This window comes from Engraulis encrasicolus, chromosome 18, assembly GCF_034702125.1.
Source record: "Engraulis encrasicolus isolate BLACKSEA-1 chromosome 18, IST_EnEncr_1.0, whole genome shotgun sequence".
In the NCBI taxonomy this organism is placed as follows: domain Eukaryota; kingdom Metazoa; phylum Chordata; class Actinopteri; order Clupeiformes; family Engraulidae; genus Engraulis; species Engraulis encrasicolus.
In genome coordinates this window covers 39007003-39021626 of record NC_085874.1, presented here as the reverse complement: position 1 = coordinate 39021626, position 14624 = coordinate 39007003, and the positions used below count along the sequence as shown (strand labels likewise).

Below are 14624 nucleotides of genomic sequence, written 5' to 3'. Positions count from 1 at the left end.
AAGCTCCCGTTTCTCTTATTTTAATGTGACGTTCCGGGCAGTATGCCCTGCATCACACATGTCTGATTAACACATTGACTACCAAATCACGGGAAAACCCGTTTTTACTTCCCTTGCGTTGGCTCCCAAAACGGAAAAACCCGTTTTTGAGTTTTTATTGTATTTTTCATAACTAGACACTTCAATGCTTATTGTGTGTGATTTTGGGAGCGCAGTCAAAAGCTTGTGTAATCCTCTGGACATTTTAATCACAACTCCTGGATCGGCAACCCAAGAGTATTTTTGATAATAATAAGCCTGTCTGGAACTATTGCCCTGCGTCGGTGACGTCACGGTTGCGCCCCTTTCCCCTCTCTGTGTACACCTTGCAAGGTGTCTGCGATGCTGCCATCTTTTTAAACACAAGAATCGTGTTTGTATGTTGTTTACTTAGTGCTACAGTAGGCTACAGTCAGTGTCCACTCTATGGCGCTTTATAGTAGGCTATGCTTCACACAGTAATTAGGCTATAGAAGACAACACTTTTACATCGAGTCCAGCACACCTTCTGGGGGATAATGCAAATAACCCTGGCCAGATCCCACACATTGTGAACTGTGATTGGATTGTTGCCCTTACCTCGGATTTGGTCGGCAACCAGATAAGTTGGATTCTTCATTCTGTTCTTTTATTTCCCCCGTGATGAAATTGACGCTGTAGTGAACAGGAGAAGCTGGCTGGCCCATAGCATGACTGTTCTGATATGGTGTTGCAGAGCAATCTAGCATTGCTCTGTAAACAGTAGCATGCATGGATGCATGGCACTGCACAACAGCTGTTTCCCACACAAGGATCTGAGACATTAACGCATCAGATTAACGGATTTTGTTGTTGACGTTGGACTAAATGCCGTTAGGGACGTGTTTTTGAATACGTTTTGCCTACTGCGCGTGACTAAGACCCGTTTCGTGTGTGCAAAGTAGTTGCGCAGGAACTTGGACTGTGCACAAGGAAGTAACGTGTACTTCTGGATTGGTTGATACAATTGCAGGGGAGGTAGCAGGAGAGAAGTGTTTAGTAAACCAATTTCATATTGGTCCCTGTGAAAAAACACAAGATTCTGAAACGGCGCATGATTCATAAAAGCCTCAATATCTCCATTCCGTGTTGATTTTGCCGATACCAGCCTTGGTTTAGCTCACAATAGCTCGGCAATGAAAGCACATATAGAGACACGATTTTCACGCACTAAGAGGTGAAAGTCTCACCTTTGAAACGAGCCATAACCTGTTTCGGTGGCCCTATCACACAATATGCTGTGACTGTACAAAAAACACCTAAAAATGGTTTAGAACGCTGGGAGTCTTACGACATGATTCTGAAAACACCCCTGGTAGTTAATGTGTTAAGGGCATGCTGCCCGAAACGTCACATTAAAATAAGAGAAACGGGAGCTTGGTGTTTCGGACTTCACTTTCAGTTTTCAAGCCCCTCACCAAGTGCACCTCCAGCATGGAGACTAGACCATGGAGATTAAGGTAAGCCCCACACCAAGCACCCTTACGGATGTAATTACAACAGTGGTAGTATGATATTACACAGCTGCAACTTCACACTTACATCAGGGAAGCACCGCATCAAGTGCATCTCCAGCATGGAGACCTGAGGGGTGTACTACATAGCCGGTTAGCCGGTAGCCGGTAGCAGGAGTAAACTTGGTTAAGTTACGAGGTAAATCATCTAATAAAGGAGCCTGGAGTCCTCATTTTACCCACCAGTGATGGGCAACATGGATTTATTAGTTACAATCCAGTGCCACATACAGTATTCCAAATGACTTGGTTTACCTGTCCAATTCCACCAGGCGATTGGCTGGTTGAATGATCACCTGGTTGGATTTGACAGGTGAAACAATGTCGTTTGGAATATGTGGCACTAGTAGATTGTTATTTTGGAGTGAGAGGTCTGCACACTTAAAATCCTTTTTGTTTTCTTTTATTCTTTCGTGGCTGGATTACGCTTCATCAATGAAGACTGTTGAAGTCGAAACGTAATCCAGCCATGAAACAATAAAACAAAACAAAAAGGATTTTAAGCGTGCAGGCCTCTCACTCCGAAACTACAGTCAGCCTTTGTCCTGCACCTTTTCCTGGGATGTGCACAATCTTCACCTTCAACTAGTAGATCTTTAAGGGCTGTACACACACGTCGCTACTAGTTACTCGCTCAGCGAATTAAGTCAATACAATGTTGATGTGTTCCAGGCAGCGAGACTCGAAGGCGAGTAGGCGAGTACTCTACAAGCGATGCTATGTGGGCGGATCCCGAGTTGAAAATATTTTATCTTCGAGCGAGGCGAGAAAGTGAGTAACCAATTGGAATGCAGAGTTCTGTACTTCTCGCCTGTTCATTGGCAGTTAAAGCCGCGGGAACTTTCAGCGAACGCTCCATGAAAGAGTGGTGATTAGGCGAGCAAGCGAAAAGCAAGCTTTGTGTATGTATGCCGCTTTACTCATGAATCCATTTTGCCCATCCCTGGTCCCCACCTCCAGCATGTAGAACTGCTGAAGTGTGGATGCCATTGCCCACGTGCAGAGACTGCGCCATCTCAGCTGTAAGCGTGGCAATAATTCTCTGAATATGTTATGCAACAGCCTTTATGCTAATGTGAGTGTGACTGTACGCTGGTGTTATATTAAATTGATGGACAATATCCTGGAGCGCTTTATGTATGATGAGATTAAAGGTAGATTAGATGAAAAGCAGACCGCTATCGTTTCCCGTGTCTGCAGGCTTTCATATCCTTTTTCTGATTCCCATTTATGGTTGAACTCCCCAAAAGATAGATATGGGCATTAGTATGCAGTGTCTGATGATGACGTCAATGCATGAATTTCCTCTGTAACAAAAACTGTAATAATGTAAAGCTTTAATGCTTTTATAAGATCGTAATTAAGCACAGTGGTATGCAAATGTAAAGAAATTAGTATGTGTAAATATGACTAAATGTCATACTTACAGTAAACATAGTGTACATAGTTTTGTCTACTTTAAAGTGATATTTTGCCATTTCTGGAAATCAGTTCATTTTTACACCTCCCCTAAATAATTGAGGAGTACCTTTCTCCTGTAACTTCAGCCATTCACTGGGCATGGCAGTGCAAATTCTACATTGTTTCAAAAAATTACGCGTCTGTGCAATAAAAACCCTACTATGCAAGGTGCGGCCTCCTTCTTGAAACATTGAATTTGAAATTTGGGCCAGCACCCTCAAAGATTTAAATAATTAAGAGTGACGCCTGCTTCAAGAAGAAAATTGACAGTGCAAATTCTACATCCAAGCTAACAATTAGCATTGAATCCTATGAGACCAGCTAACAGTTGCACAGGCACACTCAGGACGCACATGATGTACATCAACGTCAAAAGTTGTTCTGATTCACGCATACGCACCTATCCCTAAAATAAAATAAAAAATGTGTCTATCTCACCTCAGAGCACACGTACATCAACTTCGAGAGTCGTTCTTAGACGCGCACGCGCACACACAGCCATCCCCAATAATTAAACGTGTCCGTATCGCCCATCCCATTTCCCCAGGGCGCGCGTGACGTACATCGATTACGAAGGTCGTTCATACACACACACACACACACACATCCATTATAATATTAATTATAATATGTCTGTTTCCCTAGGGCACGTGTGACGTACATCGATTACGTGGGTCGTTCATATACACACACACACACACACATCCATTATAATATTAATTATAATATGTCTGTTTCCCTAGGGCGCGTGTGACGTACATCGATTACGAGGGTCGTTCGGACGGCGACTCCATCAAGAAGATCATCAACCAGATGAAGCCTCGTCAGCTGGTCATAGTCAACGGGCTGCCCGACGCCAGCCAAGACCTGGCCGACTCCTGCAAGGCCTTCAGCGGCAAGGACATAAAGGTCTACACGCCCAAGCTGCAAGAGACGGTGGACGCCACCAGCGAGACGCATATCTATCAGGTATGAAACACACACACACATACACACACACACACACACACACACACACACACACACACACACACACACACACACGCCCAAACTGCAGAAGACAGTGGATGCCACCAGCGAAACGCACATCGATCAGGTATGAAACACACACACGCACGCACGCACGCACACACGCGTCCTCCAAGGACATCAAGGTTTGCACGTCCAAGCGAGACATATTTATCAGGTTCCCCTCCTATTGGCACCAGCAAGACATATTTATCAGGTACTGTGAGCTTTGTCTCTTAAATACAAACAGTTGATACACAAGGGGCAAAGTGCAGAATAAAGGCTATTCTGATATGTCATAGCCTACCATAGAATAAGCTACCTGCCAAATTGGCTAGTGAGTCAGTGACACTGAAATTATTGATATCCACAGCCAAGTTTTACCAGCATTTGGCCGGTTGGCAGGTGCCAGTTTCTAGCCCTGATACACACACACACACACACACACACACACACACACACACACACACACACACACACACACACACACACACACACACACACACACAGTCAGCTTTAATTTGAGTAGCCACTAGCAGCACCAGCCCACACAAACAGCCCCTCAGCCACAAACACGGCCAGCTTTAATCCGAATAGCTACCAGCCAGATGCACAGCTAACCTCCGACCCCTCTTATGTCATCACAGCCTCTGGAGCTGTGTGTCTCTGTCTGTCTGTCTGTCTGTCTGTCTGTCTGTCTGTCTGTCTGTGTGTGTGTGTGTGTGTGTGTGTGTGTGTGTGTGTGTGTGTGTGTGTGTGTGTGTGTGTGTGTGTGTGTGTGTGTGTGTGTGTGTGTGTGTGTGTGTGTGTGTGTGTGTGTGAGTGAGAGAGAGAGATTGTGTGAGTGTTCAATTGGGGTTGGGGTGGAGGCTTTCTGATGGTGGGGTCTTCAGTGCACACTGGTAGGTCAGGTTTGGATACGGTCTGAGTCAAAACCCACATTCCCCCTCACCTAACGTCTTGAACATGGTGGAGATCAGGGATGAGGAACCTGTTTCATTTGAAGGTCCACTTCAAATTTTATTAAGCTGTACTATGAACGCAAAGCAGGATTTCCCCCTGCACTTAAGGGCTTTATTGAAAGTGGCCACCTGTACAACAGACCTGACCTTCACTAGGTCCCTAGAAATATAACTAAATTGTAATGCAAATGTAATGCACATGAAATGTGTCATATTTCATGTGAAACTGCAGGATAAGACGGGCCGTAAATGACCCAGAGTCATAGGTTCCCCACCCATGGTGTAGATAAGTTTTGCTCTGAGAGTTGTGTCCTGTTATATCGTGACTAGTCACATATGGGTCACTTACTTGGCATTATGGCTCATTCTTTTGAAACTCTGTCGGTACGGTAGACCCGAGGTTGTTCTCCTGACAACCGCTGTAAATGCGTTCTATTGTCTGAAAAACACTGATGTTTAACGAACTCGGCATACACCAAAGTGCTCCGAGTTTGAGTTTCGGAACCCCGAGTTGAGTACCCGTTCTTTTGCACTTCCCTGAGGCGGAGGTCTGGGTTTCCGACAATCCGAGTTTCACAATAATGCACCATTGTTATGTCCTCCTGGACATTGGATGGCGGTCACCATTGTATTGCTTGTCCCCGTTCAAGCCTGGTGAAGGAATGATGGGCATGTTGTCATAACAATGTGGGACTATGAGTGTCTTGGTGCCGTCTCCGTGCAGCATACACAGCGTCCGTTGTCATAGCGCATGGCAGGCACACAAGCTTATGAGTGTGTCTTATGTTTTTGTTTATGTTTTTGCTGCAGGAAAAAAAAGGAAAAGAAAAGTGGCACGCAACGTTATGAGTGCTTTGTTTTTGTTGATGTTTTTTACTAAAGCAAAGAAAAATAAGTTTAAAAAAAAACAAAGCATAATGGCAAAGAGTTATTTAGCTGCGTCGTTTTATCTTCCCCTAATCATCATTTTTCCCTCTCCTCGCTCTCATTATCTCTGCCTCTTTATCTCTCTCTCCGTCTCTCTCATCCCTCGCTCGCTGCTTTTGTTCTCCTCTGTTTGTGCTCACCGTCTTATCTCGCTCCCCCTCCCCCACTCCTCTTTTCTACCCTCCTCCTCTTCATCACGTATCGCTCTCTTCATCTCCCTCCGTTCTCCGAGCCTCTGTCTCATCACTTTTCTATTGTTGTTTATTTAATGCTTTTCTGCTTTCCTCCCTACACTCTTGCCCTCCTCCTCCTCCCTACACCGTGGCCCTCCACCCTCCTCCTCCTCCTCCTCCCTACACCCTTGCACTGTGCCCGCCTCCTCTCCTCCTCCTCCTCTTTCATTTTACCTTCTTTTCCTCCTCCTTTCCTCTCCTCTCCCCCTCCTCCTCTCCTCCCATGCTCTTCTCTTCCTCCTCTCCTCCTCCTCCTGCTCCTCCTCTCCTACTCCTTTCCTACCCCACCCATTCCTCTCTTTTCCTCTCTTCTCCCTCACCCCCCTCCACTCCTCCCCTCCTCTCCCCCATCTTCCTCACTTCTCCTCCCCCCCTCCTCCTCCTCTTCTCTTCTCCTCCTCTCCCCTCCTCCTCCTCCTCTCCTCTCTCCTCCTCCTCTCTCCTCCTCCTCTCCTCTTTTCTTCTCCTCCTCCTCCTCCTCCTCCTCTTCTCCTCCTCCTCTCCTCTCCTCTGCCCCCCTCCTCCTCTCCTCTCCTCTGCCCCCCTCCTCCTCTTCTCTTCTCCACCTCCTCCTCTCTCCTCCTCCCCCTCCCCTCCCATCCTCCTCCCCACCTCCTCCTCCTCCCCACCTCCTCCTCCTCCTTTCCTCCTCTTCCTCCTCCTCCTCCCCCTCCTCCTCCTCTCCTCTCCTCTTCCTCCTCCTTCTCCTCTCCTCTCCTCTTCCTCCTCCTTCTCTTTCTCCTCCTCCTCTTTCTCCTCCTCCTCCTCCTTTTTCTCTCTCCTCCTCCTCTCTCCCGCTCCACAGGTGCGCCTGAAGGACTCGCTGGTGAGCTCGCTGCAGTTCTGCCGTGCGCGGGACACGGAGCTGGCGTGGGTGGACGGGGTGCTGGACATGCGCGTGGCCCAGGTGGACACGGGGGTGCTGGCGGAGGAGGGCCTGGGGCCCGGCCAGGAGGACAGCATGGAGGACGGGGAGCTGGTGCTGCTGGACCCGGAGGCCCAAGCGGCGGCAGCAGCAGCAGCCATTGGCATGGGTATGTATTTTCATATAAGTTAAAGTAAGAGGATGCACATCCCACCTCTCTGAGGCCAGGTGCAGGACAAAGGCGCGTCTAATAGTGGAAAAGAGTAGAAGTCCGCACACTGTGGCTCCACTTTGAAAATGTATTCAGGTCATACAACGTTTCGACCCAACAGTGTCTTTTTTTTGTGATCAATTTTTTATTTATTCAACAACATCAAAGTAAATGGAACAACACAGTACAACAACATAATCAACACAAAGCCCTCAGCCCACCCACCCAACCTCCCCCCCCCCCACAACACGCAACACATACAGAAAACCAAAGAAACAACATGTAACATCAAGACAAGGACACAGACAAACACAAAGACACGTACATACACCTACACACCAAGGGGGAAATTGCACACTGGGTTACCCCAACAGCTCTCTAAGAGATGATGCAGCTGACTGCCACGAGGATAATGTCCTCTCTGAGGCGGCATGAATCCGGGCAGTGGATAACTCCATATAGAGCACATCTAAAAAGGAAAGAACACACTGCCTGGTGGTAAGTTTGTGAGGTGGTTTCCACCTTTTGGCTACTAGCTTTTTGGCAGCCGTCAAACCAGCCAGAACGATTCGTTTAGTCAGAGCAGGTATGCTTAACTCAGAGAAGTCGTTGAGGATCAGAACAGGCAAAGTAACAGGTATGGGGGTGCCCACCAGCTCTGCCAGAGCCAAAGCCACACCGTTGCAGAACTGTGCAACTGGTGGGCACTCCCAGACCATATGCACAAATGTGACCCAACAGGGTCTTATGAAGACCCTGTTGGGTCGAAACGTTGTATGACCTGAATCAATTTTCAAAGCGGAGCCACAGTGTGCGGACTTCTACTCTTTTCCATGGGTATGTATTAAGGCTGTAACGATACACCCAACCCACGATTCGGTTTGTATCACGATATATGACCCACGGTTCGATATGCCCCACGATTTCACACAAAAAAAAAAATTGAAAAAAAAAAAGTTGCAAAAAAATGTTTAAAAAAATATATGAAAAGGAATTGTATATAGCCCTATACTTTGTAATTAATATCTTTTTTGCATTTACCGGCCTGCATTAATTTTGTAGGTTTACAAGGCTGAATGATGTTGCAGATATAGGCTACCACTGCAACCTGTTCCCAGGTGTTGACATCAAAACACAACACACAGAAATAAGGGATATTAGTTCACCAAGGGAAAAGGCTTATAAATAGGCTAAGATCATAGAGAGAGAGAGAGAGAGAGAGAGAGAGAGAGAGAGAGAGAGAGAGAGAGAGAGAGAGAGAGGTGGTCAGGGTGTATAGTCATTGGCAGCTGTCTTACTTTATCAAACATTAGGCCTATCCAATTAATATCCAAACAATACTCCAAAACACTGGCCATATCGTCAGGAAACATATTGTATTAAGTTAGGCTACTTAAAGAAATGCAACACTTAATTTTCATTAAGTTAAATATTTCCGTAGCTTTTTTTGATCGTGCAGCAGCGCCTGCCCGTAGCCTACAATCAAAACTCGAAATTAACCTGTAAGTTCTCATTGCTATGTAACGCGCACGTTTTTCGTTTTGTTTTGTGGTTTGACATTTTGTCAAGAGCGAGAATGAATGCAGAGGCTGAAATGGAGCATGCGTTCTGCTTATGTAGGCGGTAATTTTACAATATAGCCTAACATTAATGTGGGAAGAAATAATGCTGCCTAATATCCTGCCTATCGACCTCAACGTTCGTCCGACTTCGGGCACCTCCCTACAAGCGATTCCAGGCTGGTTTATAGGCAGGCGGAGCATCTCGTGCGCTCTCTCTCTCGCGCTCTCTCTATCTCCGCTCCAATCAAACTCCACTCGCAATACATCGCGCATGCATGAGTAAAACAAATCTTAACATGTTTATAAAAGCCTTCTTGGTCTGTTGTTCATTTGTACTTCACCTTCCGATGTTTGCCAAAGTTTTTTGTCTCACGGAGGTTGCTCAGGCAATGGATACAACAACGTGCTGGTTGGATGGAGCATTTTATATGAGAAAGCTGTGAATGGAACTGTTACTCGAACGTGTGCGCCCTTTTTCTACAGGTCTTTTTAAGCGCATATGCAAACTCTTGCCTGTATGTTGCCTGTTGTGTTCTACACTGAGGGGTAACAACTTTAAAAGGGCACATCGCGATTCTGTGAGGAAGCTTCGCGATAGGGGTTCGTGGGTCTGCGTACCGCGATCCCTCGGTTCGATGCAATATCGTTACAGCCTTAGTATGTATTAGCCAGGCCGTACCCTCCTAGTGACGCAACAGCTTCAGCGTTGCTACTAGTCAGGTCAAGAGCAATGCATGTACTTTCTGAGCTAAGCAAACAACCATTAGCAAACCAAGGGAGGTGGGTCAACCATGCCGTTTGGGAAATGTTAATTGTTATGCTCTTGGTCAGACCAAGTGTCGAAGAGATTTGAACGTTGATGATAATCAGGCTAGGTATATACGTATGTCCATATGTATTGTTATCATGATAGGGGGGGGGGCAGCCGTGGCCTAGTGGTTAAGGAAATGGGATTTAGATCAGAAGAATGCAGGTTCAAATCCCACCAGTCCACTCCCCATCACACTGAGGCTGCAGCAGCATGGACGTGGGTAGGGTTATCTGATGGAAAGTAATCCATCTCGTGATGTATGTTTTGTTTTTTTCCATATCGCCCTAGGCATGGGCGTCGGGGATGTGGAGGGCCTGGCAGTGTCCAGCCTGGCAGTGTCCAGCGAGGCAGCGCAGCGGAAGGCTATGAAGTCGCTGTTTGGCGAAGACGAGAAGGAGGCGGGGGCGGAGAGCGACGTCATCCCCACTCTGGAGCCACTGCCACAAAATGAGGTGAGAGAATGGGGACAGGGGGGAGGGGGGAGGAGACTGGGGAGAGAATCGGGATGGAACAGGAGAAGGGGAAACTGGAGAGGAGAGGGGGAGAGACTGGGGACAGGAGATGAGCGGGGGAGAGACAGGGAATGGGACAGGAGGGGAGAGGAGAAGAGAGGAGGGGGGAGGAGAGCTAGAGAGACTGGGGAGGAAGGAGGGAACGGACAGCGACGTCATCTAGAGATGTCCCGATCCAGGTTTTTGCACTTCCGACCCGATACCGATATTTTATTTCACTTCCGATCCGATACCGATACCGGCCGATACCGATACCGGCCTATCGGAGTATTTAAATTGAAAGTTATTTAGCCTATTTACTTTCTTGTCACACTCATGTTGAAAATGGGTTCACTCTAGCCAGCTGAATTAGGTGAATTTGAGTAATACACAATGGTTTGTACTGAGAAACCTGTTAAATACAAATTAGGCAAAATAATAGTCAATTAACTACACAAACAAAAATGCCACCAGTGCTCTACTCTTCAACCAGATTCGAAGGAAACCATTGAAAATCCATCAGTGCAAATAATATTCTAAACTGTAAGTGAATGCTTATTCAAGCAGTTGAAGTATTTTCCATGTAAAGGTGGATTTTTTTTTGTAGGCTGCCAGCATGTTGACAATTCAGGACGAGTATACATTTAACATAGACAAAAAAGTATAGAAAATTCCAAGACACACAGTAGGCATAACTAGGCTACTGGAGGCCCTCTCATATGTCCAAGGACCAAGGTAGCATCCTCCATCATTATGCCATAGGTAGCCTAATACAGCCTAGATTAATACCAATAAACAACAATCACAACTAAACAACTGCTACAAATGAATCAAAATGGAATTAGATAAATAGCTAAAATAAATCTTAAACTAATTCGGATAGAACCACTGTCGAGTAGGCTACTATAGTATTTATTTACCCAGGTCAGTGGACACAATAACATTTAACAATACCATTTTCAACCGTATGCTTTTGCTCCTCCATGTGAATTAGCACATCCTTAATTTAACATCTGTTTAGCATCTTAGCAAGACGGCATTGTCCATATTGAAACACACACACTCACACACGCACACACACGTCGTGGGACAGAAAGGCAGCGGTAGTGGCTGGGCAACAAACATTGGGGGATGAGAGGAAAGTGGTGCCTCGGAGAGAAGCATGTGCAATCTTAACTCTTAGTGTTTGTAGCCAAACATTAGCGCTTGTTACTGAAATGCCATCTGAAACGCAGGCAGAGTGCCATGAAGCGCGCACTTTTGTGTGTCTGTACTGTTCACGGACACTTAGGACAGTTTAAAGCTCTTTGAAACCACAGACTGAAAAACTTACGCTGCCTGCGCGTCTGAGAGCCGAATGAGAGCTGAGGCGGTTGCTCCCACGTGTGTGCTGACGAGAGCTGAGGGTGTGCTGGAAAATGCGGACCGGAGTTTAAGAACAACCACAGTAAAAACTCGAATGGATTGCGGGTGAACCGGACTTTGAAAAAAAATGGATTCTGGATCGGATTTTTATGTGCTTGCCGATCCGATCCCGATACGCATCCCTATATCGGCGGCCGATCCGATCCAGATATCGGATCGGGACATCCCTAACGTCATCCCTATTCTGGAGCCACTGCCACCCAACGAGGTGAGACTGGCAGGCCATGGAATTCTTGTAATATCATGGAAATTAAAGAGAGGGTTGAATTTTGCATGTGGAAACAGGCAGTGTCTTTTTTTGGGGGGTCTTTTTCAAATTTATTTGATAGGACAGTGTGAGAGGCGGACAGGAAGCGAATTGGGAGACGGTGAGGGGTCTGCAAAGGACCTGGGCCGTGAATCGAACCCGGGTCAACCGCATGGCAGGCGAGTGCCCTACCGGTTGTCCACGGCAGGGCCACCGTCAGGCAATATCATAGAATTTTAACATTACTGTCCATTACATTCCTTATGCTCCATGTAACATTATAAAATCTGAAAACGTCTAGAAACCTCTCATTTCAGGCAAACATTCCTGGCAAATGCAGAAGACCGTTGACTGAGAATGGCAATTTGAAAGACTGGCTGTTACAAGCTGATGATCGCAGACCTAAATGTCCTCATATCAATATTTTGGGAATTAAGTTTTACAAGAGGTCATGGAAATTCTTTTTTATAGCCAGACATGGAATTTATGTCTGATTTGGAGTGGAAACCCAAACCCTATGTTCTGTCGATGAGCTGCTTCGTCTAGATGTGCTACCCGTAGCCTAACTCGACAGTGGCGTCTATCAATTTACTTACTGCCTCGTCGAAATTACCTACCTTGATTTTTCACTCTGTGAAGACGTTTCAATAACTTTTTGAAATACCCGTAGCCTAACTCGACAGTGGCGTCTATCAATTTACTTACTGCCTCGTCGAAATTACCTACCTTGATTTTTCACTAACTTGCCGATATATGGATTGTTCATTTTATTTACTAGGCTATTTTAAAACAAGCGGCGTGTCTCGGTTTGATGCAACGTTGGGTGTGGGGAATTGCTCGGATTTTCTTGAACAGAGACAGCTTGTCTCAGTTTTTAGATGCCATGGGCTACTTGGGAAAGGTTTGATGCAACGAGGGGTATAGATGTCATGGGCTATTTTAGTAAAAGTTTGGGAGAGGGGTATTCTGGGGCCTGGGCCACCTAGTAATATCGATGAGGCCCAGGGTGGGGTGGGGAGGAGAGAAGACAGGAGCCAGTAATGCAGGATATTGGTTACAGTCCCTGAAGCAGTATGGGGTTAGGTGCCTTTCCTGCTCACTCCATGGCTGAGGTGCCCTTGAGCAAGGCACCTAACCCCACACTGCTCCAGGGTGTGTAACCAATTCCCTGTACTTAAAAGTAAATTGCTATAGATAAAAGTGTCTGCTAAGTGTGATGTAAGATAATGCCCAGGGAGGTGGGAGTCAGAGACTGGAGCCCCCGTGGGATGAAACTTAAAGGTGGGGTTGCAGGTTAGCCATTTTAAGAAAATGTACCATTATGACATCACGTTTGGGGTTCCGCAGGCTCATAGGAGTCTATGTAGAACCTTAGAATCCTGGGGGAGTTCCCCCAACGTGATGTCATACCTGCAACCCCACCTAAGGATTGGGGAGAGAAGGAGAGTGGGGATGTAAGTGAGACTGGAGACAGAGACAGGGATGCCATGAGGGGCGTGCAGAGATGGAGTGGAGAGATGGAGAGAGCAAGATAGAGTGGCAGAATGGGGAGAGAGAGAGAGAAATAGAGAGAGAGGGAAACGGAGAGGGAGAGAGAGAGAGGGAAAGAGGGAAACGGAGAGAGATAGAGAAAGAGAGAGAGGGGGGGAAACGGGGAGAGAGAGAGGGGGGGGGGAAACGGGGAGAGAGAGAGAGAGGGGGAAAGAGGGAAACGGGGAGAGAGAGGTCAGTGTGGGGTGGGAGGATCTTGTCCTGAAAAGTGCTGTTGTCACAGAGGTGAGATGTGGCCCCAGGACATCACGTGACAAGGGCCACTCTGACAGAGAGATGGAGAGACACAGACCGAGAAAGAAGGGAGGGATACACAGAGGGAGAAAGAAAGCATACGATGGGGACAAACAGAGAGCCGAACAGAATTCAAAGCCACGGGGGAGAGAGAGAGAACAAGAATGAGAGAGAGAGGGTGAGAGTGAGGGGAGAGAGAGGAGAGAGAGAACGAGAGAACGAGAGGGTGAGGGGAGGAGAGAACAAGAGAAGGCAGAGAGGGAAAAAAGAGCAAAGGGATGCGTGGCGGGGAGCGAGATGGGGAGAAAAGAGAGGGATGCAGAGAAAGAGAGGGGGGAGTGAAAGAGAGGGATGCAGAGAGGGAGGGTGGGAGTGAAAGAGAGGGATGCAGAGAGAGGGAGAGGGGGAGTGAAAGAGAGGGATGCAGAGAGAGAGGGGGGGAGTGAAAGAGATGACCTGATCTAGTGTCAAAAGGTGAATGAGGCCCGCTGCTACTGGCCGCAGGATGTAAGCGATCCAGCACGGGGTGTGTGTGTGTGTGTGTGTGTGTGTGTGTGTGTGCGCGCGCGCTGTGCGGGTGTGTGTGTGTGTGTGTGTGTGTGTGTGTGTGTGTGTGTGTGTGTGTGTGTGTGTGTGTGCTGTGCACTTGTGTGTGTGTGTGTGTGTGTGTGTGTGTGTGTGTGTGTGTGTGTGTGCTGTGCGCTCTTGTGTGTGTGTGTGTGTGTGTGTGTGTGTGTGTGCTGTGCACTTGTGGGTGTGTGCTGTGCACTTGTGGGTGTGTGCTGTGCACTTGTGGGTGTGTGCTGTGCACTTGTGTGTGTTCGTGTGTGTGTGCGTGTGTGTGTGTTGGTGTGTGTTAGTGTGTGTGTGTGTTCGTGTGTGTGTGTGCGTTCGCTTGTGCACGTGCATGCTTGTATGAGGGGGGTTTGTGTGTGTGTTCGCCTGTGTGTGTGTGTGTTTGCATGTGTGTGTTCGTGCGTGTGTGTGTTCACATGTGTGCGTGCGTGCGTGTAGGAGGGGGGTTGCACTAGGACACCACAAGGATAACTGTGGAACTATGGGATG

At 47.2% G+C, this 14624-nt stretch overlaps 1 protein-coding gene across 1 annotated transcript in view; it reads left to right on the top strand.

The window, feature by feature from the left end:
* Positions 1-14624, top strand: part of cpsf2 (cleavage and polyadenylation specific factor 2) — a 37847-nt gene that overhangs the window by 19219 nt on the left and 4004 nt on the right. The window contains exons 12-14 of the mRNA XM_063223588.1: positions 3776-4001; positions 6968-7196; positions 9900-10063. Of these exons, the coding sequence (XP_063079658.1) occupies positions 3776-4001; positions 6968-7196; positions 9900-10063 (619 nt within the window). The remainder of the gene's footprint in view (positions 1-3775; positions 4002-6967; positions 7197-9899; positions 10064-14624) is intronic.